This window comes from Pyricularia grisea (genome assembly GCF_004355905.1).
Source record: "Pyricularia grisea strain NI907 chromosome Unknown Pyricularia_grisea_NI907_Scaffold_2, whole genome shotgun sequence".
In the NCBI taxonomy this organism is placed as follows: Eukaryota; Fungi; Ascomycota; class Sordariomycetes; order Magnaporthales; family Pyriculariaceae; genus Pyricularia; species Pyricularia grisea.
The window spans coordinates 5,185,866-5,213,590 of record NW_022156717.1 but is presented as its reverse complement, the minus strand read 5'-3'; the positions used below and the strand labels follow the sequence as shown (position 1 = coordinate 5,213,590).

Sequence of the window (27,725 nt, the reverse complement as noted above, 5' to 3'; positions counted from 1 at the left end):
GGCAGCCAAATACATAGCATCGTGGCATTAATTTTGAAACAACGAGGTTGTTCCTCGCTCTTTTCCTGACTCTAATCTCCTTCGGAATATTCTAGCGTACTTAGTCAAGCTGTGGACAAGATGAAATTAATGCCATAGTTAGTACAAAGTAGTTTCAATGCAATAAAGAGATCGTTTACCATATTTAGCAGGTAGATAGACTACGTAGTACATAAAAACTGCCTATCGATGAAAGTATGAAAGATCAACAATCACCGTTTTCATAATATATCGATAAAGTATTAATATATACCTGTTTAATGTAGCGGAAACGTTGCTTATTTGTGCAGCCCAACGCGATATTAGCCAAATTTATGCCTGTTGGCGAACTGCCCCACATTCAAAGCCACCATAAGCTCTAGTCTAGCAGAAACGCCGACATAAACCATCGCAAATGACGTTTTATTCCATGACGGATTTGTCACGTCAAACCGCAAACTACACATTTCCCCGGAACAATTTTATTTGCACCTGTCACGTCCATCGCACACAAGCAAAAATATCACAGTTCAATTCAACTGACGCTGACGGGCCGTGCGATATCACATGGTGTCTATTGGCCTGGCGTTGTCACCATATTGTCATCCTATTAGGCTATCATTCGTATATCTTTGTCCGTGGGCCGTATAGCCGACATTTTTGTTCAAAAAATTTCCCAGCCAGTGATGCGCACTACTCATTCCAAAGATTAAATGTACCAATTGCACGGACTGGTGTTTTGTTAGTTTGTTGAGCGTTGCCACGGCACAGTCCAATCCATTTTACATTAGATACGGTTGACATTGACAATGGGCAAAAACAAAGAATGGCAATGCAGGTTTGCCAAGCATACCTAATGGACCTCATCAAAAACGCCATGCCGCATCACATGCGGTTTATGCCGCTTTGCCCTCTCAAGCCTCTTGACCTACGCCACAGTCACGGTCGTGTTCAGCCGCACATCTAAACTGGACGCACCAACCAAGATCCTAAAGTCGCCCGGCTCAACGACGTACTTCATCTCATAATCCCACAAGCCCCATTTCTCGACCGGTAGCTCTATCGAGACCGTCTCCGTCTGGCCGGCCTTGACCGTGCCCTTCCAGAACCCGCGCAGCTGCATGTTGGGCACCGCGACGCTGGCCAAGAGGTCTTTTACGTACACCTGGACGACCTCCTTGCCATCGTGTTCAGAGTTGTTGGTGACCTTGAGCGTGACCGTGACGATGTCTTTGGCTGAAGGCGTCAATGAGGATACGGTCAGGTCCGAGTAGGTAAAGTTGCTGTAGGAGAGGCCATAGCCGAACTGCAAAACAACATGCAGCGTAAGTATCCGCACGAGTGACATCAGGTAGTCGACAAAAAAAAACAAGACTCTAGACAGAAACTCACCTCATAAAGTGGCATCGGCGTCGACAAGACATACTGCTGCCCAAAAACCATACTCCCATTCGCATTCACCCTCCCCGGCGAGGTCTGCCTCCCCGAGTTGAGGTAGTCGTAATACACCGGGGTGGTTCCGACGTCGTGCGGGAAAGCCACCGACAGCTTGCCGCTGGGGTTGACGTCGCCAAACAAAATGTCGGCCAGCGCGTGACCGCCCTCCTCACCCTGGTAAAACATCTGCACGAGCGCGGCCGCGTCGGTCGAGATCCACGGTTCCGTGATGGGCTTGCCGGAGCTGAAGACCACGACGGTCGGCTTGCCCGTGTCAATGACGGCACGCACCAGCCGCGGCATGGCGCCCACCAGGTCGAGGTTGTGGACGTCAATGTGCTCCCCCGTCGTGGCGTTCAGGTTCTGCCAGAGCTCGTCCTGGTCGCGAGACCAGGTTCCGACCACGACGACAGCAACGTCCGCAGAGGTCGCCGCCGCCACGGCCTCGTCAAACCCGGACTCGTCGTTGGACCAGCGCTCGCAGCCCTGAGAGAAAGTTGCGCTGCCGCCGGCCTCCTCTACCAGGGCCTTGATGCCGTCAAAGGGAGTTACGCCCCGCTCCATAGCCGTGTGGATGACGTAGTCGCCATAGTTGACGTAACCGTGTGCCATGGGTCCTATCACGGCTACCCGGGCATTTTTCTTTAGGGGAAGGGCGTTGTTGTGGTTTTCGAGCAGGACAATGCTCTCGGCGTCGAGATCGCGAGCAATCTGTCTGTGCTCCGCCGTGTTGAGGTAGTCAGAGATCTCGTCGTCAGGAACCCCGGTGTATGGGTGCTCAAAGAGACCAGCAGCGAACTTTGCCCTGAGTGAGCGCGCAACAGCCAGGTCCACAACCTCTTCTGAGAGGCTGCCATTGGCAACCAGCTCAGGGATATGCTGGAAACTGTATCTTCCACCCCCCATCTCGACATCGTTGCCAGCAGGCAGGGTCTTGGTGGTGATGCAAGCATCATCAGCGGTACCACAGACGTGGAAAGCGTTGGCCAACCGAGCAGTGCCACCCGCGTCCGATATCACGTAGTACTCATAACCCCACTCATCCCGCAATATCCCCGTAAGCAGAGACTTGTCCGCCACGGTCGGCACGCCATCGTACGAGTTATACGAGGACATGACGCTCCAAGCATCGGCGTCGATGATGGCCCTCTTGAAGGCCGGCAGGTACGTGGTGCGGAGCATGCGGGGCCCGCCGTGGACGGGGCCCGTATTGATACCCTGCTCGGGGGTCGCAAAGGCGGCAAAGTGCTTGACCTGGGCGCAGACGCCCTCGGCCTGCATGGCCTTGACGTAGGCGTATCCGTACTCGCCCGCCAGGAAGGCGTCCTCGCTGTAACACTCCTCGACCCTGCCGAACCGCAGCTCCCGCGCGAGGTCGACGACGGGCGCAAAGATTTGGTTGACCCCTAGGGCGCGGGACTCGAGCGCGATGGCTCGGGCCATCTTGCCAACCAATTCCGGATTCCACGAGCAGCCGTGGGCTATGGGTGAGTTGAATATCGTGGCGTTGAGGGCAAGGAAGCCGTGGATACCCTCGCTCTGAATAAAAGCCGGAATGCCCAGAGATGTGTTATGTACAAAGTAGTTTTGGGCCAGGCGGGCGCCAAGAGATACGGTCTCAGGGGTTGTGTACAGACCAGTCCATATCGAATTCGCCCGCTTGCCGGCTACCCATTCAAGACCGGTTGCGTTGAAAGATGCATCGGTAAGGTTCAGGTAGTCACGGATATCCGCTTGAAGAAGCTGGGCTGTCTTGTCCTCGATAGTCATGCGCTTGAGAAGGTCTGAAACCCTATCATCTATCGTTGCATTCGGGTTTTTATATATGGGCCCATCAGAGGTGTCATTTGTCCCATGAGACTGGGCATTGGTGGCGACTGCCAAAAGTAAAGCCACCGCTGAGGAGGCTGATGCTAACTTCATGGTGCTGAAGACTTTACTTCTTCATTGACGCTCTGGAGCCAAAGCTACCTCTATCCACAAAGTGTGGGCAGAACCCCCTTTAGTATCCTGCTGGAGAGGTTTAGTGGCATGTTCTCCTCGCCAAGGTAAGTATTGAACATGGGTGGGTGCTCTGCCATCATTTCGAACTTGAGGAGCGCAGGTGTTGGCGCGGTTAATTATGACCCTGTGATGTCAGTCAGGTAACCGTACCCACGTAAGTTGGGAGGAGGCGTCACAACGTCAGCTTCTTGCATGAAGCAGCATTTCAACCAGTGTATCGTTTCTACATCTCAGATGCCTGCTCATCTCGGGTGGAAATACCGAATGGTGCAGTGAGGGGAAGGGTTTTAAGGTACAACAAGTTGGAGACCATCGACCGGCTAGTTACAACTTGCAACTTGGCAAACCAATAGCTAAAGTTCACGGTAGTATAACCGTCGGTACGATCGGTCTTTGAACGATTCCACCAATCGCTCGGGCCTGTATTGCAACAACATATTTGCGGGGTGCGGAGAAGCCTTCCCGGCTCCCGGTCTCGAGTTCTTGGACACAGCTACGGATCTTGTATCTCAAGACATAGATTTTTATACGCAGCATTGTCTTCCGGTATTAGTTTGGCGGGTAATTGACTGGCATATGTAGACAGACCATAGTGGAATAGGCGGCCTTCCTTGTGCAGCTTTTGCCTGTGGCTGAGAGTTCTGGTGTTAAATCAGCGGCCGGAATGTAACTAGCAAAGGAAATTATCATGAAATTTGCTGATAAGATTATATCGTCGTCAGGGAAATACTGTTGTAGCATCTGAATTTCCAGCGACATTTCGTTGCCCGACATGTCTGCATGCCGCAATCGCAAAATATTGATAGTCGCTTTGCGACCCGGACGCCTGGCCCTGAGTTGAGGCTCTCAGCTCAGCCCAGCCACACAGATAGGCCTCACCAAGACGCCCAGAACTGGCATGATCATGAAGATGCTGTATACCATAGATTCATCGATCGGTGGGTGCATTTGTTATAGATATGGTCGGATATCCTAGCCTAGTTCTGCTCGTGATCAAAGTCGTGCAAAAGCCCCTCTGCTCTACTGCTGAATTGCACAGTAACCATATGCAAGAGCTCACGATACTAGCCCATGTTCTTGGCTCCCTCACCCGAGCTTGACACCATACTGGAATGGGGAAAAAATGATAGGAGTCGGTTGTCGACAGGCCCAACTATCCCTCAAGTAGGATGGTTTGGGACATTTCAGTTAGTAGTGGCAGTGTTGGGAAGCCATTTAGCACAGCGCAAAGCAGCCAGACACGCAATCAAGTGCATTGCGAGTCGGGGTCATCTGTTAGTCGGAGACAAATGTCCAGTTGCTGACGACAGAAAGCCAAATCTATGATTGGTATTGTGCTCTTTCACGACGTTGAGAGTTAGTCAAACAACCAAGATGTGTCGAGACGAGATTCTTGATTAGGGTGTTGAATCAGTTGATGTGTCTCGACTCTTGCGCCATAACTGGCGGAGACTGTAGCCCCACCCCCAACCAAGATGCATCGTCGGACCCACCATCAACCTGTCCCGTCCGTCGATTAGCTCCGGTTTTCGGCCGAAGAAGACAACGCCCAGGAAACCTCAGGACAATCATGTCAAAATCCTATCAGGTCAGTTACTCCTACAATTCCAGTCGGCGCAGAGAATTCGCAAATATGATTCATTCCAACTAATATCTACATACATTCACTGCTCCAGGAAGCACTCCGACTCCTCACCTCCCGCTCCAGGGCCTTCAGGAAAGTCATCACCGATGCCGGCGGCAAACCTCGCCCACCTCGCGGGAACGATGTTGGCATGCGAGAATGGCTGACGGCACTTGGCCACGACCGAACAAAGACCCCTTTTGACGTGATACACGTCACGGGCACCAAGGGCAAGGGTGGCACCTGCGCATGGACCGATGCCCTCCTCCGGGCGCATCTCAAGTCCCGCGCGGCAGGACCGCGAGCGGCGGTGGGCTCCCAGCAACAGCAGCAGCAGCAGAAGCTCAAGGTCGGCCTCTACACTTCGCCGCACATTGTCTCGGAGCGTGAGCGGATACGCATTGACTTTGCGCCCGTGTCCGAGGACACGTTTGCGCGGCACTTTTTCGATGTTTGGAACGCGCTGCTGAACCACGTCGGCGGCGGCGTGGACGACATGCCGGGCTACCTGCAGCTGCTGGCACTGCTGTCTGTTCAAATATTCCGCAATGAAGGGGTGGCGGTGGCAATATACGAGGTTCACGCCGGCGGCCGCTTCGACGCGACCAGTCTGTGGGACCGCCCCGTCGCCTGCGGCTTCAACACCATCGGCCTTGATCACGTCGGCCTCCTGGGTAACAACGTGTCCGAGATTGCATGGAACAAGGCCGGCATTATGAGGAAGGGTACTACCGCTATATCGGTTCCACAAATTCCCGAAGCTAGGGAACAGCTCGAGGCCGAGGCAAAACTGCTCAATTGCCCTCTGACATTTATCGATCAGGCGGATGAGCAAACCATACCTTCAGAGGCCGGCCAAATCAGATCCGAGCTTCTACTCCCTGGGCCCCGTTACAACCTCGCGCTGGCGACCAGGCTGGCAAACACTTATCTGGAGGCAAGACTAGGCTCCAAGCTTGGCAAGGAGGACATTTTGCAGGCTATACATGACTACCAATGGCCAGGTCGCTTTCAGGTCGTTCAAGTGCCGGGCCAACAAATTCGTTGGTACTTGGACCTGGCTCACAACGACTTGAGTCTCCCGGTGGCCTTGAATTGGTTCTTCACCGAAGCCAGCAAGTTTGACAAGGCTCAACCAGGCCAGAGCTCACAGTCTGCCGCTACTTCAAAGGTCGATATTTCCTCGCAGTCGGTACCCAGGACTAAAGTGCTCATCTTCGGTCATCAATCTCATTTCCGCGAGACCGCTCCCATGGCTGAAACCGTGGTCCGCCATTGCAATGCTCACGGTCTCGATTTTGACCATGTGATCCTGGCCAGCCACTCACATCGTGTATCGGGCAAGCAGGTATTTGGTTACGACTCGGCACTTGAAATCATGGAGATCTGGAAAGGCATGGCGGGCTCGCCAGAGGTCACATGGTCTGCTTCCATTGCTGAAGCCATAGAAACGGCAAACCAAATCGGACCGCGGGTACCAGGGGAAGCTGTTGGTGCGCATTGCTTGATTGTCGGCTCGTCGCATCTTATCTCTTCTGCCATTTCTGCCATGCCAAGCCCTCGTCCTTCAGATTGAGCAGTTGGCCTGAGCTGCGTAAACTGCAACAATCCGCTCTGACAAGCTCAAACCTGAATCCAGTCCGCCCGACCACCTGAACTCGAGAGCTACATCGAAAAGGAGTGTACACTCTCCCATGCGACGTAAAGCTAGTCGATTGGCTATGATGACCCACATTTCTCTGGTTCATGATGCTGTATGTGTCGGTAGCGATTCAGCTGTGGTATGCGAGCCAGGTATAGGCGTGCTTAACTGCGAAGCTAGCATGCCTCGTTGTCATACTAGCACCCAACTAACCATTGGATCCGCTCGATTGGATTGCAAGTCACCAAGGGACCCCATGGAGAACACACTCTAACTAGACTATAGGTAGTTCTGCATGTTCGGAAAAGGCCGATCGACCCATATTAGCCCGATGTCTGGCTGACCCAGCGGGAGAACTAACCTCAAAAACTCCCACGTGGCCTCCATCTTTGGACATGATAATCTCTACTATTTAGTATGGTTTTGCTGCGGCGAGACTACAGACCTGATTTGGCATTCCTCGTGAGTCGTCTTTGCTGAAGACGTCTGCTATAGACGAGGGTTTAGTTTAACTGAGGCAAGACTAAAGAAATCTGCCACTATTTCATCAGTTGATTTTGCTGAAGAATTCTAATATAGATAATGGTATAGATTAACAGGGGTGGTACTTTGAAGACCATTTGCATGCTTTCTCAAGTTCTCGTTGCCGAAGGCTTCTACCATGGGTAGAGATTGAATACGGTGGACTGAAGCCCTCATGAGACAGACCTTGGTGTTTAAGTTGTCGAACATGACGCAAAATACCATCGAGTCAACATCAAATGTGTCTCATTTACCCATATGTGTGGTGATGATCCCAGTGTCTTTCTAGAATTCTTCCTACTTCAGCATCGAGGCCCTGGAGTGACTTTTGCGCTATATGTGGCATGAGTTACATGTAATGAAGCATAGATGTAGGCCGCTCTAGAGTGCCATCAAGCAGGTAAGTGAGGCTTTAGTATGTTTTATCAATGCAGAGTTTGGGGCTAGAGCAGCCACGTGCCTAAACCCAAGACACCCAGCTGCAGTCTCTAAACCTACCAACCGTCTGATTCCCCATGCACTCGATCTCTTTTCGGTAGTCATCTGGTTTTGGCTCTGTAGCTTTCCTTCTTTGGGACCATGGGGAACTCTGGCACACTACATGTTCAGTCATCCATCACAAATGAAGATAAGCTTTCGGTTAGCTCCCTGGACTGCCGATTTTTCGGCAATCAGAAACCTCCTCGGTACTTGAGGGCCTGTCGGTACGGTATTGAAAGCCTCTCGGTACGGCACTTGAAAGTCTGTCGGTAATTGAAAGCCTATCGGTACTATACCGCTTCCCGATACTGGAAAGAGGCCTCCCGGCCTAGTCCCTGGACATCCTAGGTCACGAGTACAAGTATAATGAAGCGCACATGATTTTAGTAGATGCAGGAACTCATATGCTCTAGTGCCAGAACCCAGATTGATGATGCGATTTTGAACTTGTTGCAACGACCAAAATAAGATCAGGACTGAATACTTACAACGTAAAGTAGATTCAAATTTCCGACATGTCTCACAGTCTTTCTGCAGAGGCAAGGGAGCAGTTGTAACCCAGATGGGCGAACAACCATATATTAATATGTCGAGAAGTCCAAGCTGAACAGCTCGCAATCCGATACCATTTGTCTGTGGGGCCGGAACTGGTGCACTACCCCACCGATCATGAAAATCTTCGGAAATGTTTAACATAGTAGTAGGAAGTTTAATTTCCCGTCAAAGCTCGATCTACGCGACGTTAAACTAAGATCGAAGATCGGGAGGGGGAGTTCTAGCGCGAGAGACGCCATCGACATGCCAATCTTGTCCCAAGTCTTTGTTGCTTAAGTAGCACAACATAAACGGTCATAAGGGATTGTAGTATTCGGAACACCAAAGGCGGATTTTGTTTGCTCCTGATTGTTAGTCAAGGTGGGTTTCAATCTGTGGAAGAATTCTAACTTATCGCTTTTTTTCCCGCCTTTTTGTCCCTCAAGTCTCCTAGTCCGTCTTCATAGATGTACTGTAGTATCAAACATTACCGTACCTACTCAGTGGTCGATAGTCTAAAGGCTACAGGTGTAAGTTTCAACATTCTAGGATAGTAGTATAAGGGGGAAAAGTGCAAATTTGCTGCAACGTCACACAAATGCTGGGTTAAAATTTGACTTTGAAAACTGTGACGGCCTGGAAGAAACTTACCCATTGAACCTATCTGTGTACGAATTTGCAATGGAGAAAAAAAGAAACCAAGCCAATAATGGACACGGCACCGAAACGCTTACCATGTAGGCCATGAAGCTGAGTTTGCACTTGTTTTGATGATTTTCTCCGAAGAAATGATTTGATCTTGGATACGGAGGCTACATGTGTAATTTTTTCATGGGCTGGCAGACTTTTCCGAAAGGAAATTCGGAAAAACGGGTGAAAATTTTAACATCTTAGAAGGGTGCTATTGTATAGGCTACCAAGACGGGGAACATGGGCAAACTTGGAAGCTTGAGGAGCTACATCCAATGTTTTTGTACAGTACTTCAATATAAATTGGACTGTACGTTACTTTTCTATCTTCACCCATAATCAGCATAGTGTCAAGAACCATATAAATCCATATGCCTTTGTTTACACTGTGCCAAAATACCGGTACTAGTTTAGGCATGTAACGTTCGTACATGAGATGCTTACTACTTTGAGGTTTCCTTTAGACGTGGCATCAATTGGGGAAAAGGTCTGAAGGATATAAATCGACCGCGTAGGAGTCCGGTATCCGATGGAGGGCAGAACTAGGTCAGAATAGTCCAACAAAATCCCCAACTCGTCAACAGTAAAGCCAAGCTTTATAGGGCTCTTTTCTTGGCGCTCGCCTTTGGTTCCCGAGCTGTATGGGACAATTTTGGCACTTCAATCAACTCATCCCATAAATATCCCCGATCCCCTTACAAAGGTCGGCGACCTCGCGTGTGCCGACCAAAGCACCGGACCAAATCTGGTTATCCGGTAAAGGCTATTTTTGATGCCTCGTCCTCATCAAGAGGGAGTTGATTTTTCGTCGTACTTTGGGACCGTGCATTTAGATATGCCTGCTTAGCTTCTTCGGTTACACAACAATCAGTGTCAAACAGTAATCAAGCGTGACTACTTATAATCTGAATATCGACTGACAGAAGCACTGGCAACAGTGACATAACCCTTAATATAGAATTGTCCGCAAGTCTCGCTTTCATCAACAATACAGTGGCACGGCCGGGCGACGTTGCGACCATTCAGGTACGTTCTTTGAGCCATAAATTTCCGAGTTAATTCAATGTTACCGGTAGTTTGTATCCTCGCGTCCTTTTGACTTCAATAGATGATGCTTAGCTTTTGTCAGACCAGTGACAGACAGTCATCCAGCTGCACCACTAGACGGTTATGTGTATCAGCTTAATTACATGATTTCCAAGCGTCAAAAGAGGTAAGAAAATATATTGACTTCGTTGCCGAGCCAGATGGAAAACTTTCTCGTGTCAAAAATTAAAGAGGCACACAGGAAAAAAAAGCAGCAGTTGAAGATAGAACGGTAGCACTTAACCGAGTCGGTTCATCGGCATCACTTTCTTCAGGGTCGGTTTTTTCCCAAACAAGAGTAGGCGTGATTCCACATACACTAAAAGCTTAAAGACTTAGTGCGTGGGTTAGCCTTTTTTTTTCACTCTAAGCATGGATGGGTTGATTTAAAACCACGTGCGTCTGGTTTGTATCAATCCAGTCCTGCCAATAAAAACTGCCATTATCAGAGATCTGAGTTTTCCTCCATGTCGAGAAGGTTTCTAATCTAATCCTAAATGGTCGAGTTATCACTCTAGGGGTTAGAGGCTCCCGGCCGATAGTCTGCCAGGTAGATGCTCATGGGCCTAGGCTTGCTAGGCTACACGGTAGACTCCATAGCCACACTCGGCTGAAATTCCAGGCCGGCCTTTGGTCCGAACTAATTATCTGATGGTCCTGCAGAGTACAAAGGACCTACCAGGGCAAAATAACATGAGCAAATACCCTCGCTTAAATAGCCAGGGGGGTTTGGTTGAGGATGGAAAAGGCATTCACGATGACATTTATTTTAATCAGAATTTTGGACCCTGAACTACTCTGATGAGCTGTAAATCTAAGTGATTGTAGATGGTGATGTTTGATCCGAGTGCTTCTCTGTTCCAGTTGGGTCAATTCATTATTAGATTTCATAGGCATTGGTCTCTCTATCCATGTCCTCCTCCAATCTAATATTTGTCCCTCACTTTATGTCTTTACTTCTTTTTTTTTTGTTCTCTTTTTTTGCCTTTCCGGAGCAAAATCCCCGTTCATTTGACTATGCAAATTATACGTTTTAGATACAGGAAACCCCACAATAAACACCGTAAAGTTCTCAAACAGGATGGGGCAATGGGGAGAAATAAGCTGGGATGATGGCTAACGACTGGCCGGTAAATCATTTATCATGTCACAAAAACAGGAGTAAAAGAAAACGCCCGACCTTGTTCCGATCCACTCTTAACCGTGCTAGGATCTTACCTGTTGTCGACGACCCTGACTGCATAGAAAACCCCTCAGGGACAAGAAAGTGCATATGGTCGCCGAAGGTGGTCGGCGATCAAATGAGAAGGAAACAGGGAAAGATTACGCAGAATGGCATCATTTTTCATCCAATAAAACATTGGATCGTGATTTATACGGAATACCAACAGGTTCACGGGTCTTCAGAGATATATACAGCACTGGTATCCCTATTTCTGTTCTCGCCATCAATGGGTACGAATATTGCAGAAGGGTTCTGTGTACATGAGAATAAACATCAAAAAGTCAAGCAAGCCATCTCTCGCGGGGACAGGGGAGGGTAGGTATCTATACACCTGGGTAGGGTGATTTGAGCTTGTTGCTCCCCAGTCAACATCGCGCCCACCGATAGTGTTAGTTCGTAGAAGGTAGTATATACCTACATAAATCTTCACATATTTCATCTTGTGAAGAATATAGCAAATAAATCCACAGCAGTGAGATAATGCTTCAATGTTATTTGATATCTAGCTTTCAATACGCGACAATGCTTTTTGCCTTCCCAAACCCACGCGAGCATGGTTGCGGGAACATCTCCGCAGATGACATATTTACTACGTATGCGTACCCTTAAGTGGTACATAGTAGACACGGGTAACAGTGCGTCCCACAATGACAACCACGCACTTTGCAATGGTAGTTATCCTTCAGCATACTTTTTATATGGGCAGGCATACCTCACAGCCCACGGCACCTCCTTAATGTGGATGAACCGGCGCCACCTTAGGACCAAACCAAGAAACTAAAAGCCCCACGCAGCATATCTCTACCACGCTATTAGCATGTAGTATAGTTGAGTCTGGGATGGTCCGCCCTCTCCCCACAAAGCCGGGCAGATCCCGAGATGGCCCCGTTTGAGGAGCTGGGAAACCAAACAAACCACATGTCCTCGTCTCCCCCACTTCCCCCAGTTTACTACTGTATACGAGGTGCTATGATACAGCACGACTCAATTACCCCGGGAAAGCTTAAATCGATTATGATTTATTCCATTTTATCTGTTTTATTTATTTTATTTCTTTTTTTACTTTTTTGCACTCAATTGTTTCCGCCAATTTGGGTTCGTAAGTGGATTAAGCTGCAGACACCTCGAAATCTCCCTCTTAGTACTAAATGGTACTCCCACCCCCCGGGTTTGCCTTTTTGAGCCAAGGCACCGGCTCACGGCAAGAGCCTGAAAAAGGTACCGTGAAAAGAGCCGCTCCCACTTTATTGAGTCCCCCCTTTTCCCTCACCCTCCTCCACTTAGGCCGTAAATGAGATTTCTCCCTCCGTCATCATCGCACCACGCCTTAACCATATACCAGGTTGGCGTTAACTTGGGTTATTTTATTTATTTATATTTCTATTATTTTGTGTTTGCCACATATCCAAGCAATAAACTGGACCCTTTCGCTGGATTGCATTTTTGTTTCCAAGGCAGAGAGGTGCTTTGTCACAAAGCTTGTGAAACAAGCTCACTACGACTTTTTGCGATCCTGGACAACAAAAGGGAGAAAGGGAGCAAAACAACACAGTACGAAGCGGGTGGAAAGACTGGCAAGGAAACCAAAAAAAAACAAAAAGGAAAACCACGAAAGATTTACAACATTCACCAAAAACATACAAGAACGGAAAGGGGAAAAAAAGAGGAGGAAAAAAAAAGATATCAACCTGAGCCGCGGGATGGGAAGGAAGTCCAAAAGACAAACGCCGACATGACAGAAGGATCTCATCAATGAAGAAATCTCTCAAACACCCTGCAATGGGATCATAACAGGACCTCGAGGTCATCGACAAACCAGCAATTTTTATTTTTTATTATTTTATTGTTTTATTCTCACTTATATCTTTCTTTCCTTTGGGGACCGGATACGACAACAATAACAACAAAAACCTCCTTTTTCAAAACAACCTCTGGACTTCCGGGACCCCCCCGCTGCGGCCCTCATGAACATCATGACCAACTCCGGAGAGTTGAGGCCTGCCCTTTATGCGGCCCCGGCCTCGCTACTGGCCCTGACCGCCCTGCTGGTGGGATTGAGAACATGGACGCGGCTTACCTTGACTGGACTACGCGCCGATGATGGTTAGTGCGGCTGGCTTATCTTCCACCTTGGATCCTTTTTTGTCTGGATTTTCCGAATATCATGAGGGAGCCCCTTTGCTGACATCGGGGATCTGTTGTCTGTTCTTTCCAGTATTCATAATTTTTAGTTGGGTGAGTAAAGCCTCCGCACGAAAAAAAACGGTCCAAACAAAGTTTCATGGATCGCAGGAATAAAAAAAACCTTAGGCTAACAATATATCAAACGAAAACAAGATTTTCAATGCAGGCCTCTGTAGCTTGGTCATGGCCTCCACTTCAGTTGGGTTGGGAATTAAAGCTAGTGAAGTGAGCGCCGAGAACTACGCCATATACCTCAAGCTCATGACCGTGTGCTCCATCTGCTTCAGCTTCGGTTGCGCCCTTGCAAAGTGCTCATTTGCCGTACTCTACCTACGCCTGATCCCGAACCGATACGTTCAGATCCTCAACAAGTGCATTATATTCTACGTTTTTTGCCAGGCCATCGAGGAGTCCTTGGTCAATATCTTTCAGTGCCAGCCAGTGGCAAAAGCTTGGGACCCAAAGATCGAAGGCACCTGCATCAACATAGAGATTATGTGGTGGGTGGGCGTAAGTTATTCTCTCTTTTATTTCTCTATATTATTTCCAGTCGGATACACCGACATCTTTCAAGTTTGAGTTGTTTGATAATTGTTGCTAACAAATAAGTTACCTACGCCTCTCATAGTTTGTATCCAATATTTGCACAGATTGGATTCTTTTCCTTGAGCCTATGCCTTTTATATGGGGACTGCAGCTCATCCCGGTCTCCAAGAAGATCGGCCTCAGTTTCATGCTGTCCCTAGGTCTCCTGTTAGTTCACCCTTGAGATGTTTGCAAAAGTTATAATGTGATTATACCAAGTACTAACTGTCTAAAGCAGTCTTTGTATAATTTCCGTCAAGAGGCTCGTCGAAGCCGCAAAAACCACAATCACTGATGGAACCTGTTAGTGTTTTTTTCTCCTCCCGCATCCCCTCTTCACAAACCATTCGATCCTCAAGGCTTACATCTCCCCCCTTTTCTCTTCTTACTAGTACTCATCGCCGAGCCACTTCTATGGTCCATCGCCGAGCTGAGCGCCCTGATAGTATGCTCCTGCATCCCGACGCTCCGCCAGACCGTGCACCGCATCCCGTGGCTCAACCGAGTTCTGGGGCTCAGCTCCAAGCTGAGCTCGGACCGGGCGGACCGCTACAGCAAGTCGTCTTTTGGAGCGTCGCGCTTCTTCTTCAACAGGCGGGTGCGGTACGGCCGCTCCACCAGCTGCAGCGGCGGCGGCGGCGGCATCACCGAGGTCGGCACCTGCCCGAGCCAGACCAACGTCGAGGACAAGAGCAGCAGCAGCAGCAGCAGCAATAGCAAGCATCATCACCAGGGGCCCACGGCCACCACGACCGAGACCGCCGAGGGTCGGCCGCCGATGCCCAAGCGACACCTACTCGTGGCGCCGCCGTTTTGGTCGAGGTACGGAGCGCGGCAGCCTATGAATCTTCGATCGGGGATCCAGTCGAACCTCGAAGTCAGCAGTATCCCCGACATGAAAAGCAGAGCCACCCAAAGTACAGACTATGTACCATCGAGGCCTAAGCCTAGCGAATCATGTCATGACCTCGCTTACGGAAAAGCAAAGTCACACTTACACGACGAACAACATTCAGGAATGAGAATAATAGCAATCGAGGGCCAGGAGTTTGACGAGATGAGTAATCTGGACCCTCTCGACAGTGAGCCCGAAGGTTATTACACAGAGAAACCATCACACGTGGAGCCATGTCTGCCCGCACCAGCAGTTCTCCGTGACGGCAGAACCATACCACCAATTAAAATCATACCGGCGATAGGTGATAGTCGGGATATTTCATCACCGAGCCCGGATCCTATATCAAAGCTGAAAGAATCAGCAGAGCAAAGCGACTCAAAATAGTCGTTTGCAAGGATTGGAATCATCTATTCCCTCCTCTTATCCATGTATCAGCAACTTTAGCGTGTTTTGTTATTTTAGACTGGGAAAAAAATGAGCATGAAATACGGCGAACTTTTTCTTCTAGTTAGTACCTATTTGCTTAGCCTCCAGGAAGCTATCAAAAGCACATCACGTAATTATACCCAATTGATTGATAATCATATTCAGCAGCCGATATGTATCTGTGCCGCCCTGACTTTGTCTAGCCACGACTCTCAAGGGCAAATTTTGAATATGCTGAACCCGATCGTGATACTTGACTCTGGCGGACTTGATACATTCCGAAAACACAGCCAGATTCAGAGTGACTCGAGTTGTTAGTTAGTCACTATAGGTAGGTAGTTAATTTTCATCTATTTGGTCAGGTGTTGAAACCTCCTAGTCGCGGAAACCCATCTGGCACACAGAACCTCGTCCTCGACTACCGATATGCAAGTTCGACTGCATTCAAATATCCCCACTAAAATGCAAGATTAACTTTCACTGATCCGGATCGTGAGCGTAGAGGAAGTTGGACCCTGAATTATGCCATGCATCAGAATCTGACTCGATTATTTCGGTTGGTTTCAAGACAGATGATTGGTTGACTCACCGACAGGGACGAGTGAATTTTCTCTGGCCCATTCTTTGGCACCACCTTTGCTGCCCCAATCTCTCTTTGGCTTCTTGAGGTCGAGAGGGCCAGTGGTTGGAGGAATATGTGCAAACACTATGAAGACATAGCGGTGCGGGCCCGTCTTTTCAGGGGGCGAAGGAGGCCGGTACGAAACCACCTCTTTCAAGTCACCAATCGACAAAGTATGACAGTCAGACCCATGCATTCTAGGTTTGATTTCAGGATGCCCTGTCACAACCCAATGACAGAACTCCGACTTTTCAGGGTCGTCGCGTGATGGGGCATCCGGGTCCGTTAATGCAACCACATAAGTCAGGTTGGCCAGATTGGAGTTCGGACCACAACGTTTTTCTGCGTGGGCAACTGGGGCGAGCGTTATGTATGGTGGCGTTGATATCCAATCACCAGGCTGAACGTCGTTTCCAAGATTTGCTTGATGCTCATCTCCGCCAGGCCACTGGGCAGTGAACAGAAACGCAGGTTCGAAGTCATCAATGACTAATAGGCCAACGTTTGATACTAAGTTAGCCAAGCATATTCTCAGGACCAAACACCGTCCTTCTAGGTTCATTGTTGAACGCACCTTCAGGAATGATCTTGGACTGAAGGAGCCTGTAAGTAGAATGCAGAGTCAGTTGGAGATTCAATCGCAACACAGTAATGTGCTTTGTTGAAAGACAGGCTAAAGAAGCCAGACCACTACATACGCCTCGTGTACATTGTCGCTGTCGGGGGATGACAATACTTGGTCGTGGTAAGACTGCAAAGGCCTTTGCAGGGTATTCGGCGCAAGAACGTTGCAGAAAGCCAAGGAGGTGAATAGAGCAATGAAATGTATGCGAATCATTGTGAAAATTGCCGATGAAGCCTCGATAAGATGATGAGTTTTGATCTTTTGCCAACGCTAGGGATCAATGGGAAGCAATCCCCGATCCGTTGCCTGTCGATTGGAAGCGACCTTTTGATGGTAAACATGAGCTTCAATTGTTTGTCCGAGTGAAGAATATCCTCTCATCCGGGCTGTCCGGTATATTGCACAAAATAGCTAATAACAAACTCCAACTAGGTACCTTACCTAGGTAGGTACCTACCACCTTTACACTACCTAGATCTACCTACCTTGGTAGGTACTATGATGATTGATGATGTAACCCTCGTTCTTCGTTTCTGTTGGTTTGTTGTCATTCGTCCAATTTACCAGCCAGTGTGTGATAACCGCTCCTGCCGAAGCAATATACTATTCAGGAAGGGATAGCTGTGTTACTAAACAGGCGCAGACACCAACGCTCCAATCGCGTTGCGTTCGCATGTCTAGCTTGAGTTTCCGCGGGCATTCTGTAATTGAACTTTGTTTGCTGACGAAGCCAACTGTAAGATGGCACTGTGTTTGGAAACTGACGATCTTTGTCATCAACTGCAGCATGATCTCGTGTCGATGAGATGCAGTTGATATTTCCTAGACCAGCGTACAACGCGTCTTCAGAAAGTGGGGCAGGTTAGGACGCGTCGAGGCGGGCCTAAACTTCTTTCTTGTTTGTCTAGCTTGCAACACTAGCTAGCATGACATATCGTCCTGACAACGACTGGATGGAATGGGCGAGGTGCAACCAGCAATAAAGTCTTTTTTTTTCTTTGTTGGGAGTTACATCAGGTATACTAACCTGTACTTATATGAAGGTACTTTATATCTAGAGCATTTATATTGATTGACCCATTCATTGCACCCACTTCCTCCCCAGAGAACCCTTGACTTTCTTATCGCTACCCCGCCTTCGCCTACAGTGGTAGGTTCCACATTGCCCGCTGTGATCAACCTCACATCATCTTTCGTCCATGAACTATGAGCTAGGAGCTAGCCATAACGGGTTAGTGTACTGTCGGGCCGATTTCCCGGAAGGCTTTGTCATCTGGGGTAGCGCAGCAAGCGCAGTTATTGCTTGCTATTACTACGTATTCTATCGATTGTGGGGCTCTCATGTGAAATGATGGGGAGGCACCCCCGAGGAAAGTTTACAGGGCAATCCCACCTTTGAAAATCGACAGATTTGTTTTCTTTTGTTGTGTTTCGTCATTGTAGCCACGATTTTCATTCATTCCAATACCATTCCGCCTCGCAGTCCTCGATTTCTTTTTTTTTTTTGGACCTCAATCGAGTGCAGCGATGCTCTCCCCACCGCACTCCAGCCCGAGCTCTGACTCGGAGCTGGCCTCAAAAGTTATCGTCGACCGCCTGGCAGAGCTCCCCGAAGACTTGCTACTTCGCATATTCGAGATTGTCGGACAATCATCCAAACGCGATCTGTGCAACGTGTCGCGCCTCAATCACCAGTACCACGCCATTGCAGATTCCATCCTGTACAAGATGATACAGTTCGACCGCCCGGAGCACCACCTTCGCTTCAGCCAGTCTCTCGGTCGCCGTCCCCGTCGTGGCTCCCTCATTATGGGCGTCCGTCTCGACTACCCGGGTGGGAATGGTCGCAAGCTGTCGCAAATCAACCTCGACGTACCGGTTGTTGTTGATGAGGTCTCGCATCTTGAACACCCCTCGTCTCGCTTCGATGTCCTAACCCGCATGATCTCGACAATGTCCAACCTGGAAATGCTAGAAATTTCTATGCCGGACTCGCTCCTCCACGGGATAGGTGGTCTCTTCAATGGTCCGTTCGATCTGGCCTGCTTGAAGACCTGTACGCTCTTTTATCAGTGCCCAAACGACGCATATTGGGACCTCAAGGAGAATATCCACATCTTCTCTCACCCAACTCTTGAGTCGCTCATCATACGGAAAGCCAAACTGGACTACAAGGGATTCGACTTTCTCGAGAAGCCGGAAAAGACGTCCCTCCAAAAACTCCATTTAATCGAGTGTGACATTAGCGATGATGCCCTGGGCGACATTCTCGAGTTCCCCGAAGCTCTCAAGGAGTTTGTCATGACACATCTACCCGAGCCCCACCCGGAGTTGGAAGAGAGCTCAGACAACGCCGGTGACTACATCATTGCCCTCCAAGGGGCGGCACACTCCCTCGAGACCGTCGTGCTCGACATACCGACGCTAGGCGGCCGCAGGGCGATGAGAATGCGTGAGTTTGCCGCTCTCAAGACGCTGCGCCTCTCGTGGGACTACCAGTTGATGGGCAAGACTTCAAAGAAGCCCCGCATGCAGGGCGTCGGTCTACCACCCGAGCTAGAGACGCTCGAATTTTTCTGCGAGCTGGGAACAGACGAAGAGGTGTCGGACCTGTTCCTGAACGCTATAGAGAATAAGGAGGTCATGGCGCGGAACCTCAAGTCGCTTATTGTGGTTGAGGGAGAAGACCGACGGATACCAAAAGAACTGATCGAGGCTTGCAAGTCTCAGGACATCAAGTTGGATATAATTGGCGGCACTTTAGATGAAGATTTTCTAGACTAGAGTAGACATAGATCTAGATGTCTGGTGGTTTTGTGGGTTGGATCTTTTTGTTTTTCAAGCTTCTTTGGGATAAAAGGTGTTGGGGACAAATTTTCTTGGACATGGGCATTGTTATGGCATAAATCGCGAGCAGTTTTTTTTTCTTGATTGATTTATAAGGGTTGTGTTGTCAGAAAGAGAAATGTTTTGCTTTCATTTACCTATATACCATGTATTCCTCTGTGTCTTGTTTCTTTTTGTTCAGCGAACTTGTCAATACAGATGTTGTTTCATATGTTGGCATATATGATAAAGTGTAAGGCTGAAATACATATGAACGATGTAGAGATACAGGTATGAAAGCCCATATGCATCAGAATAATATTTACAACCAAGAAGAGAATCACCCCATATTTTCGTGACTGATTTACAACGGCCGGCGTCCCTTAATTGCAGGAGCTGATGCTTTCTGGGTAAAGTCAACGCAAGATTCGTAAGTCTGCCCCTGACCAAACCAATACCATTGCAGAGCCTAACAGGAAGAGATTTGTCAGCTTTGAAATTCCAAAGGAAATAAAGGAGAAGAAATAAAAGCCAATACTCACACAGGCCCCCGCCTCAACACACCGACCGTCCAGCTCAGGCACCGTCACGTTAAACTCGACCTGATCCGTGGGTAGGTTGGGAAACTGTGCCGGGTCGGCGTAGCCATCCCCCCAGACCCTGAGCGGCTCCCCGACGACCTGGTTGGCGGCCAGATCCACGACGCTGACGTTTGCGAACCCCTTGTGCGGGATGCGGATGTTGACGGCAAAGTCGACCACGTCGCCGGCCGCGTAGCTCTGGACCTGGTCCTTGTTGTCGCCGAACTGGTACCCCTTGCACAGCCACAGGTTGCACAGCCCCGCGTCGTACCCCGTCCCGTTCCACGCCGGGTTCCGCTGCAGGTTCTCCGGGTACGACGTCCCGTCCGCCGTGTAGTGGTCCACCATCGTCTGTCCGCACACCGCTGCCGCCGCCGGGCCCGGTTGGCGGGTCGCCGGCGAGGTTACCATGCCGTGCGAGGCGGCCTGGGCGATCAGGGTGAGGATTATGGGTGTGGAGGAGTGCATTTTCTATGTTGTTTTGGTTTTTTTTGGTTTTTTTTTTTGCTTTTGTTTTGTTGAGAGGGGAGGTAGAAGGGAGGTAGAAGGGAGGTAGAAGGGAGGTGGAGGAGAGCCTGGGTGAGGTGTGGAATGGAGGATGAAGAAAGGGGGATTTCACCAAACAGCTGGCTGGGATGAAAGAAAAGCCATTTATATATCATGAATTGTCACAGACTACTGGGCCGCGAATGCAAACCAAAATTTTTCGTCCATGGAAATCTAAATTCCGTGTCACACATATGGTATATCCTCCGCGTGTTTCCGTGTTCGATATTCTGAGGACCCCTGAGCGCCAAGCTCAATCCGTATGTAAAGTAGGTTACATTGGGGGAAAACAAGGCGCCAATACCGAGTCCAAGTTTTCTGACTCCCGCCAACTTTGTACAACCATTCTTTTATTCCGATACTATCCATCTAACACTTGGTTCACAACACCGCCGATCCGATTCGCTGCTGTATAAAAGGGGTTCCCGCTCATCTACCCCTGCGGTCTTCTTTTTTTTGTTTGGTTTCAAGGCACCAGACGATCAGTACAAGCTTGACAAGATAAACATCACAGGTGAATTGGGTTCCCATGTGCCGGCTAAATTGGACCAGGGGGGTTCCAGACTTTGCTTCTTTAGGGTTGCCACTAGCCGTTTTCTCACAGATCACGCACAAAGCCCTCCCGCGATCGACAGTGCCTGAATAGGAAAGCAATAAAGTAGCCGGCAGCCAAAGTGCCGTGATTTATGATTCATGGCATTGGTTATATATTGGAACGGACCAACGCAGCTTCCCGAGCCGGCTCTTTGACGGACTCCGAGCTTTTTTACCCCTTATTTTCTTTTTATTCTCGGTCTTCGCATTTTCCGTTTCACCGGCGTCCTGTAAAAAAAAGGCTATACTAACATTAGGATTGACATGGCCTTATATTAAACAAGGCCACCTGTCACAAAACGCTTTACCAAAAACGGTCTCACCCGCACTATCAAGTTCTCTTTTCGACCTTTTAGGCCGAACAGCCTGGACCCGGCTCTCCCTCGGTCGAGTTTGCATTCATCTCGGTGATGCTCACGACGCTCAAGGTCAGGTCCGGCGGCCCGCCGTCGAACTTGGACCCTCCCAGGATCATTAGGTGGTCGGTGTTGTTCCGGAAGACGTGCAGGGCTCGGCTGTAGGCGCCCGGCTGCGGCGAGTAATTCTTGACCCATTTGTCCGGGTCGCCGCCGAACCTGTTGGTGTAGACCTCGTCGTAGTCGGCGTCCGAGACGACGATGGTGCCGTTGGGTCCTCCGACGGGCGACCAGACCACGTACGGCGAGGCGTTGGGCGCAAAGTTGCCGCCAATCACTATCGGGTGGTCTTCTGCCGAGTCGAACAGGAGCGGGTTGGAGGCTATGCGGTAGTGCACCGGGTAGTTGGCTCCGTGTGAGGATGAGTTGCCGATGGGGTATTCGTAGACGACGATGTACTTGTCCATCGTCTCGATCTTGGCCACCACGGTCATGCCGGGTCGGGCAATGTACTGATCGTAAGCGACGTCATTCACCACCGGGCCCCACGTCTTCAGGTCCGGGGATGTTTGGTGAGCAAGCTTTTGTCCGTGGAGGGGGTCGCGCTGGTCAGAGTAGTAGCAAACAACCTGGTGGTCATATAGCCTTTGTCGTACTCAATGTCAGCAAGTAGACTCTCCAACATGCTCATATCGCAGCTCTGAGGACGCTTACATCAAGAATGGCTCCCAAACAGGATCAGCGCCGTTGGTGGTGTTTGGTCGTCCGCCCTGCGTCACCCGACTGACAAACTCCCAGCTGCGCCCCTTGTCCAAACTGGCATAGACATCAATCCTGGTTCCATTCTCGCTCCAACTGTTACCTGAAGCCAAGATTGTACCTGCAGAATAGTCACCAATCGGCTCCGTGAGCTCCATCAGCGCCGGCTGCGCGCTCATGCCCCAGCCGTTGACCTGATCCGTAATGTTGGACACCCACTCCCAGCTCACACCGCCATCTTCAGACTCAAAGACGGGGAAGTACGTCGGGCTGGTGAGGTTGGTCCACAGGGATGCCGTCACCAGCAGCTCTCCGCTCTCGAGCTCGACATGGCGCGGGTATGTGAGCCTCTCTCCTTCGCGAGCCTTGTAGATGGCGCGGTTGTCAAAGAGGCTATAAGGTTCGAGCTCGGGCGACTCGTTCTGGGCCGCCACGAGGGCGCTGGCGGAGATGAATCCGGCTTTCACGAGGTTCAGACGCATCCTGGCAGGGAGCTTGAATGCAATTAACCTTGGCTTAGTGTCTAAGCTTTCTCTGGAAGTGAAGCCGAACAGGGCATATTTAGAGTGGCTAAGCTCCCATTTTCAATACATGAGTTATCAGTTGAAAAACCACCAGTGGCGAGATATCTGGAAAGCGTCAAAGACGTCATCTCGCTTGCTTGCGGCTATTATCACACGCGCATGCGGGCAGCGTGGTTTTATGCCCCGTTCAAATTAGCCTTTAATCCTCCCCCGGCAAGATCGTGTGCAGTCATGGGCGGGGTTCTGCGCAAACTCGTGGCATCGGAGAATTGTACAAGTCGTATGGCTCGAGTTCCGCGAATCGGATCCGTTCAACGAAGATGTGTCCGGAAACATTGGCCTCGCACGCACGGCAGCGTTGTTTGCTGTGAGGGAGGTGGTCAAATAATGTAGTCCAGCCCGAGGTAGGGGTAGTAAGTCGAGTTAGCTGATTTACCGAGCCCCTTTATCTGATATATTGCGTATTCCGTTGCGGTCTGAACCGCCTGCCGACCGCACCCTGTTCTGAAGCCATCGAAAAAGAAGCACGATTGCCGAACAAGCACAACCTTTGCAGACATTTCAACCGTTGAATTCATCCAGTTTTTACCGGGGGTCAGCAAAAAAAGGCATGGCGGCATTGTGGTGCAGCACCCCCAGAGACGGTAGAACAGGCTAAATAAAGGGTAACATTCGGCATTTCTTTTTCTGGGGTAGAACCGAAAACATATGATCTAGATGTACATCTCCGTCATAATTCCGACCTCTCGTGATTGGTTGCTCAATGCTTAGCAAAGATCCCCTCTGCAGCCGGTACTTACTCGGCGATGTCACACAAAGTAGTTCAAGGCACGAAGCAAGTATGCAGTTGGATTTGGCCCTGATGGCATAATGTACCCGATACCCATGGAGCCAAGCATGGCAGTATTGATGATGGCTATGCCGTATGCTCTTGGATATTGGTCCCATTGGGCTAGAATGTCAGGGCTAATGGCATAAACCAGGTTTAAGGTATCACAAACTGTATAGCCCCATAGTAGACCTTGCTTGGCAGGCAGTGGCCATATGGAAAAGACCATAAATGGGTTCAAAGTCAGGTTCCGTCTGTTCAAGACCATCGGCAACTGTCAAAGCCTTCTTGGCTTCAGTGCTGGTTGATCGGAAGCCAAGGCGGTTGTTTATAGCGCTAGGGCGTTTCTAGCCGCAGTCTTAAAGGGCTGAGCGCCGCCAGGAGTTCGATGTGACCGCCGCACTCAGGGCTAAAGCTGTTCATCTCATCATTCCATACCTTGCCCTCTTCAAGTAAGCCTGTTACCAATAGCAAAAATGATGTATCAGGCTCGCCTCCTTGGCCTCGCTGCCACCATCCTCCTCTTCCTTGGCCTGACCGAGGCCGCCCGCTCGGCCGGCTGCGGCAAGACCAACACCATCCGTAGCCAACAGTACACCGCAAACATCAACGGCAAGCAGCGTCAGTACATTGTCCGCCTGCCAGACCAGTACGACAACAGCAAGGCCCACAAGCTAGTCTTCACCTTCCACGCCCTCGGCGGCAACGCCCAGCAGGTCGCACAGGGCCAGGGCGGCACCATCGCATGGTACGGACTGCCCCCGCTGTCCAACAACTCTGCCATCTTCGTCTCCCCCAACGGCCTCAATGCCGGGTGGGCCAACCAGGGTGGTGAGGACATCACCTTCATCGACAACATGGTTCGGACCATCGAGGCGGACCTGTGTGTCGAGACTTCGCAGCGGTTCGCGACCGGCTTCTCGTACGGTGGCGCCATATCGTTCGCCTGGGCCTGCGCCCGCGGTAGGGAGGTCCGCGCCATCGCTCCCATCTCCAGCAGCCAGCTGTCCGGGTGCGATGGCGGCAACGAACCCGTCGCCTTCATCGGGCAGCACGGCACGTCCGACTCGGTGCTGCCCACGGCGGGCGGCCGCGCCTTGAGGGATCGCTTTGTTCGCAACAATGGCTGCACGCCCATCCAGCCGGAGCCCCAGCCCAACGGAGGCCGTCACGTCAAGGTCGACTACCAGGGCTGCCGTGAAGGTTATCCCGTCTCATGGATTATCCACAACGGGGACCACAACCCGAGCCAGAGTGACCAGGGCAGCAACCAGGCATTTGCGCCTGCGTACTCGTGGAACTTCTTTAATCAGTTCCAGCCGCAGTGAGAGAATTGATTTGGTACAGAGGTGAGCTTGTAGGGTTAGGCGAGAGCCTATAGCGGAGAAATGTGGAATGGTTGAGTTTTGCTCACTGAGCGATGCGAAGTTGGAAATTGAACAGCACTGGTTTGGTTGAACTATGATCAGGACATTCTTTTTTCTGATATTCCAACACAAGTTAGTGGTGGCTAGATCCGATCCTTAGTCACTCTAATTGACTGCAGCCAAAATGAAATGTTTGTCATTTTGAAGTAAAGATCCTGTGATCAGTAAAGCGATAAAGTCAAGCATTGTGTTCAGTCGGAGCGCCCGTCCATATAATCAATCAAGTAAGTAAGCGCCGACTTAGATAGTCTGGGTCAATTGGACACTGGTATATTCTGTAGTTTCCATAGAAAGGTGTTTGGCAATACGCTGTTCAAGCACAAAAGTCGAGTCGGTTATCTCCACAGTTGTTGATTTTGGGTTTCCAAAAAGCAAAGTGTCGTCATTGTCGGCCACAGGCATTGGGGAAAGTGGGTGTGGCGGGGGAACAGCCCACGGGGAACTTGACTTATCAGTGTCTACAGCACTGTAATACCCCATCAACCATGCACACAAGCACTAGCGTGGTGCCTTACGCTTACCCAAAAAAAAAAAAAAATGAAACTCTACCTACCTAGCTCTATTCTAGCACTAGCACCATTGGCGCACAAGGTACCTCAGCCATGTCATATACATCACACCCAACTTCCTGGTGTCACTCGAGCGTGGCTTCGGGTATTCTCCAACATCAAGGTCTCGGCTGCATTTTATACCCGAACAAAGAGACGAGACTGGCTCTTGATTGGTGCGCATTTGGGCGAACCTTGCGATTGCCAGCCCAAACCATGACCAACGAGACTTGGCCCACTTTCACAACTTGCACTGTTACCCGCTTCATCGCGTCACTGGGTCAACTGGGCCCTCGAGGGTCGCATGTGGAGGGGCAATGCCAGCGCGAAGATGAGGGGTAGATCGCGAAGCAGTTAGGAGGGTGGATAGCGACTGGGAGGTTTAAAACGAGCGCGTACCCTCCTCATATGTCTGCGACATTGGACTGTAGTTCCTGATTTTCATCTGTTGTTATTTTCTCCAAAATCTGTGATTTCCGGTGAGACAATAGCATCAGTAAAGAGGCAAACCACAGGAACACGGGACCACTCCAGGATCACAAGGCATTCAATATGGCTAAGACATCTATCAAGCTCAACTCGGGCTATGTAAGTTGAGGCATCTACAAATGGCGATTCTGAGCATTCTCCTAGCTTTATAGGGCTACCATCACTAATGCTCCTTTACCATCCTCATAGGAAATGCCCCTTGTCGGATTCGGAATCTGGAAGGTTCCGGTCGACAAGACTGCCCAGGCCGTTTACGATGCCATCAAGCTCGGCTACCGACAGATCGACGGTGCCTACGACTACACAAACAGCAAAGAGGCCGGTGAGGGTGTCCGCCGCGCGATCGAAGAGGGCATCGTCAAGCGTGAGGACCTTTTTATCACCTCAAAGCTGTGGAACAACTACCACAAGTGAGTTGCGTCCCATATACCCAGCTGTGTTTTCTTCGTTTTTCAAAAAGCCAAGATATGGCCAGGACTTACGACTAACCTCAACCACTTTGAAAGGCACGAGCATGCCATCGAGATGGCCAAGCACGAGGTTGACACCTGGGGCATTGGCTACCTCGACCTGTTCCTGATCCACTTCCCCATCTCCCTCGAGTACATTTCTCACTCCAAGATGCCCTACCCCTGCTTCTGGCCCGACCGTGAGAGGAGCCGCAGCACTCCTCTCCAGTACACGCCCGTTGCCGAGACGTGGGCCGCCCTCGAGAGCCTTGTCAAGACCGACTCCAACCCTGACGGCATCCTCCGCTCCATCGGAGTCGCCAACTTCCGCGCCCAGCTGCTCTACGACCTGTGGGGCAGCGCCAAGATCAAGCCCGCCGTCAACCAGATCGAGCACCACCCGTACCTGGTCCAGCCCCAGCTTCTCGCCATGCTCAAAGACCACAACATCGCCATCACCGCCTACAGCTCCTTCGGACCCCAGAGCTTCGTCGAGCTCGACCACCCTCGCGTCAGCAAGGTCGAGCCCCTCTTCACCCACCCCACCATCAAGGCCATTGCCGACAAGCACGGCCGCACCGGCGCCCAGGTCCTGCTGCGCTGGGCCACCCAGAGGGACATTGTCGTCATTCCCAAGAGTAACAACGTCGACCGCCTCAAGCAGAACCTCGACTGTGTCAGCTTTGACCTGTCTGAGGACGAGATCAAGGAGATCTCGTCCCTGGACTGCGGCGTGCGCTTCAACGACCCCGCTGACCTGAGCCCTCCCATCTACATCTTCGACTAAAGCGAGGAAAGGAGATTCGTAGGATGTGCCGGTCTGTGACGGCCCTAAAATTGAATGTCAATAGAAAATAAGGCACATTTTAGGCCTGGCTGTAAAAATAGTAGAAATAGCCAAAAGAATAAATAACATTGAGTTCATCCACGGATTGGTGAACAAACTCCGTTCAAATTTTTAGAAGTTTGGGGCTTTGTACTGAAAATTTACAGCACGTCAGCTTTTGCTTTGCCGCTTTCAGTGATACGCAAACTTGTAGAGTGGACTGGACTTCTGGCGCTAACAGTGGTAAACAGGGGAATAAGCAGACATTGCAGTCCAGGTGTAGGCAACAGTTTACGGAAGGAACAACTCAAGTACCTAAGGTACTAAGGTGCTGCAAGCCCCCAGTCACACATCGCGGCTTCCTTTTCA

General features: G+C 50.2%; 9 protein-coding genes across 9 annotated transcripts; 5 read left to right on the top strand and 4 right to left on the bottom strand.

Moving 5' to 3' along the window:
* Positions 1 to 813: 813 nt before the first annotated feature.
* On the bottom strand, positions 814 to 3,378 carry PgNI_04120 (uncharacterized protein; the record flags this gene model as incomplete). The annotated part of the gene is made up of 2 exons (XM_031124171.1): positions 814 to 1,324; positions 1,411 to 3,378. 2 exons carry the CDS (start codon positions 3,376 to 3,378, stop codon positions 947 to 949), a joined length of 2,346 nt encoding a protein of 781 aa, XP_030984134.1. The 3' UTR covers positions 814 to 946.
* A 1,651-nt stretch (positions 3,379 to 5,029) lies between these two features.
* Positions 5,030 to 7,104, top strand: PgNI_04119 (uncharacterized protein; the record flags this gene model as incomplete). The annotated part of the gene is made up of 2 exons (XM_031124170.1): positions 5,030 to 5,047; positions 5,136 to 7,104. The coding sequence occupies 2 exons, from the start codon at positions 5,030 to 5,032 to the stop codon at positions 6,657 to 6,659; spliced, it is 1,542 nt and encodes a 513-aa protein (XP_030985320.1). The 3' UTR covers positions 6,660 to 7,104.
* Positions 7,105 to 13,210: 6,106 nt separating this feature from the next.
* Positions 13,211 to 15,313, top strand: PgNI_04118 (uncharacterized protein; the record flags this gene model as incomplete). The annotated part of the gene is made up of 6 exons (XM_031124169.1): positions 13,211 to 13,365; positions 13,478 to 13,497; positions 13,600 to 13,956; positions 14,075 to 14,199; positions 14,270 to 14,334; positions 14,424 to 15,313. The coding sequence occupies exons 1-6, from the start codon at positions 13,227 to 13,229 to the stop codon at positions 15,311 to 15,313; spliced, it is 1,596 nt and encodes a 531-aa protein (XP_030985321.1). The 5' UTR covers positions 13,211 to 13,226.
* A 480-nt stretch (positions 15,314 to 15,793) lies between these two features.
* Positions 15,794 to 17,518, bottom strand: PgNI_04117 (uncharacterized protein). Its single transcript, XM_031124168.1, has 4 exons — positions 16,676 to 17,518; positions 16,552 to 16,580; positions 15,945 to 16,466; positions 15,794 to 15,870 (listed from the first exon to the last, which is right to left on the bottom strand). The coding sequence occupies exons 1-4, from the start codon at positions 16,813 to 16,815 to the stop codon at positions 15,833 to 15,835; spliced, it is 729 nt and encodes a 242-aa protein (XP_030985327.1). The 5' UTR covers positions 16,816 to 17,518; the 3' UTR covers positions 15,794 to 15,832.
* A 488-nt stretch (positions 17,519 to 18,006) lies between these two features.
* On the bottom strand, positions 18,007 to 20,579 carry PgNI_04115 (uncharacterized protein). The gene is made up of 2 exons (XM_031124166.1): positions 19,971 to 20,579; positions 18,007 to 19,897 (listed from the first exon to the last, which is right to left on the bottom strand). Exons 1-2 carry the CDS (start codon positions 20,475 to 20,477, stop codon positions 19,793 to 19,795), a joined length of 612 nt encoding a protein of 203 aa, XP_030985325.1. The 5' UTR covers positions 20,478 to 20,579; the 3' UTR covers positions 18,007 to 19,792.
* PgNI_04116 (uncharacterized protein) lies at positions 18,130 to 19,386 on the top strand (the record flags this gene model as incomplete). Its single annotated transcript, XM_031124167.1, has 1 exon — positions 18,130 to 19,386. One exon carries the CDS (start codon positions 18,130 to 18,132, stop codon positions 19,384 to 19,386), a length of 1,257 nt encoding a protein of 418 aa, XP_030985328.1.
* A 330-nt stretch (positions 20,580 to 20,909) lies between the features above and the next one.
* On the bottom strand, positions 20,910 to 23,276 carry PgNI_04114 (uncharacterized protein). The gene is made up of 2 exons (XM_031124165.1): positions 22,220 to 23,276; positions 20,910 to 22,150 (listed from the first exon to the last, which is right to left on the bottom strand). The coding sequence occupies exons 1-2, from the start codon at positions 22,744 to 22,746 to the stop codon at positions 21,502 to 21,504; spliced, it is 1,176 nt and encodes a 391-aa protein (XP_030985326.1). The 5' UTR covers positions 22,747 to 23,276; the 3' UTR covers positions 20,910 to 21,501.
* An 817-nt stretch (positions 23,277 to 24,093) lies between these two features.
* Positions 24,094 to 24,945, top strand: PgNI_04113 (uncharacterized protein; the record flags this gene model as incomplete). The annotated part of the gene is made up of 1 exon (XM_031124164.1): positions 24,094 to 24,945. One exon carries the CDS (start codon positions 24,094 to 24,096, stop codon positions 24,943 to 24,945), a length of 852 nt encoding a protein of 283 aa, XP_030985323.1.
* Positions 24,946 to 25,859: 914 nt separating this feature from the next.
* On the top strand, positions 25,860 to 27,479 carry PgNI_04112 (uncharacterized protein). The gene is made up of 3 exons (XM_031124163.1): positions 25,860 to 26,180; positions 26,271 to 26,491; positions 26,588 to 27,479. The coding sequence occupies exons 1-3, from the start codon at positions 26,145 to 26,147 to the stop codon at positions 27,315 to 27,317; spliced, it is 987 nt and encodes a 328-aa protein (XP_030985324.1). The 5' UTR covers positions 25,860 to 26,144; the 3' UTR covers positions 27,318 to 27,479.
* The last annotated feature ends 246 nt before the right edge of the window (positions 27,480 to 27,725 follow it).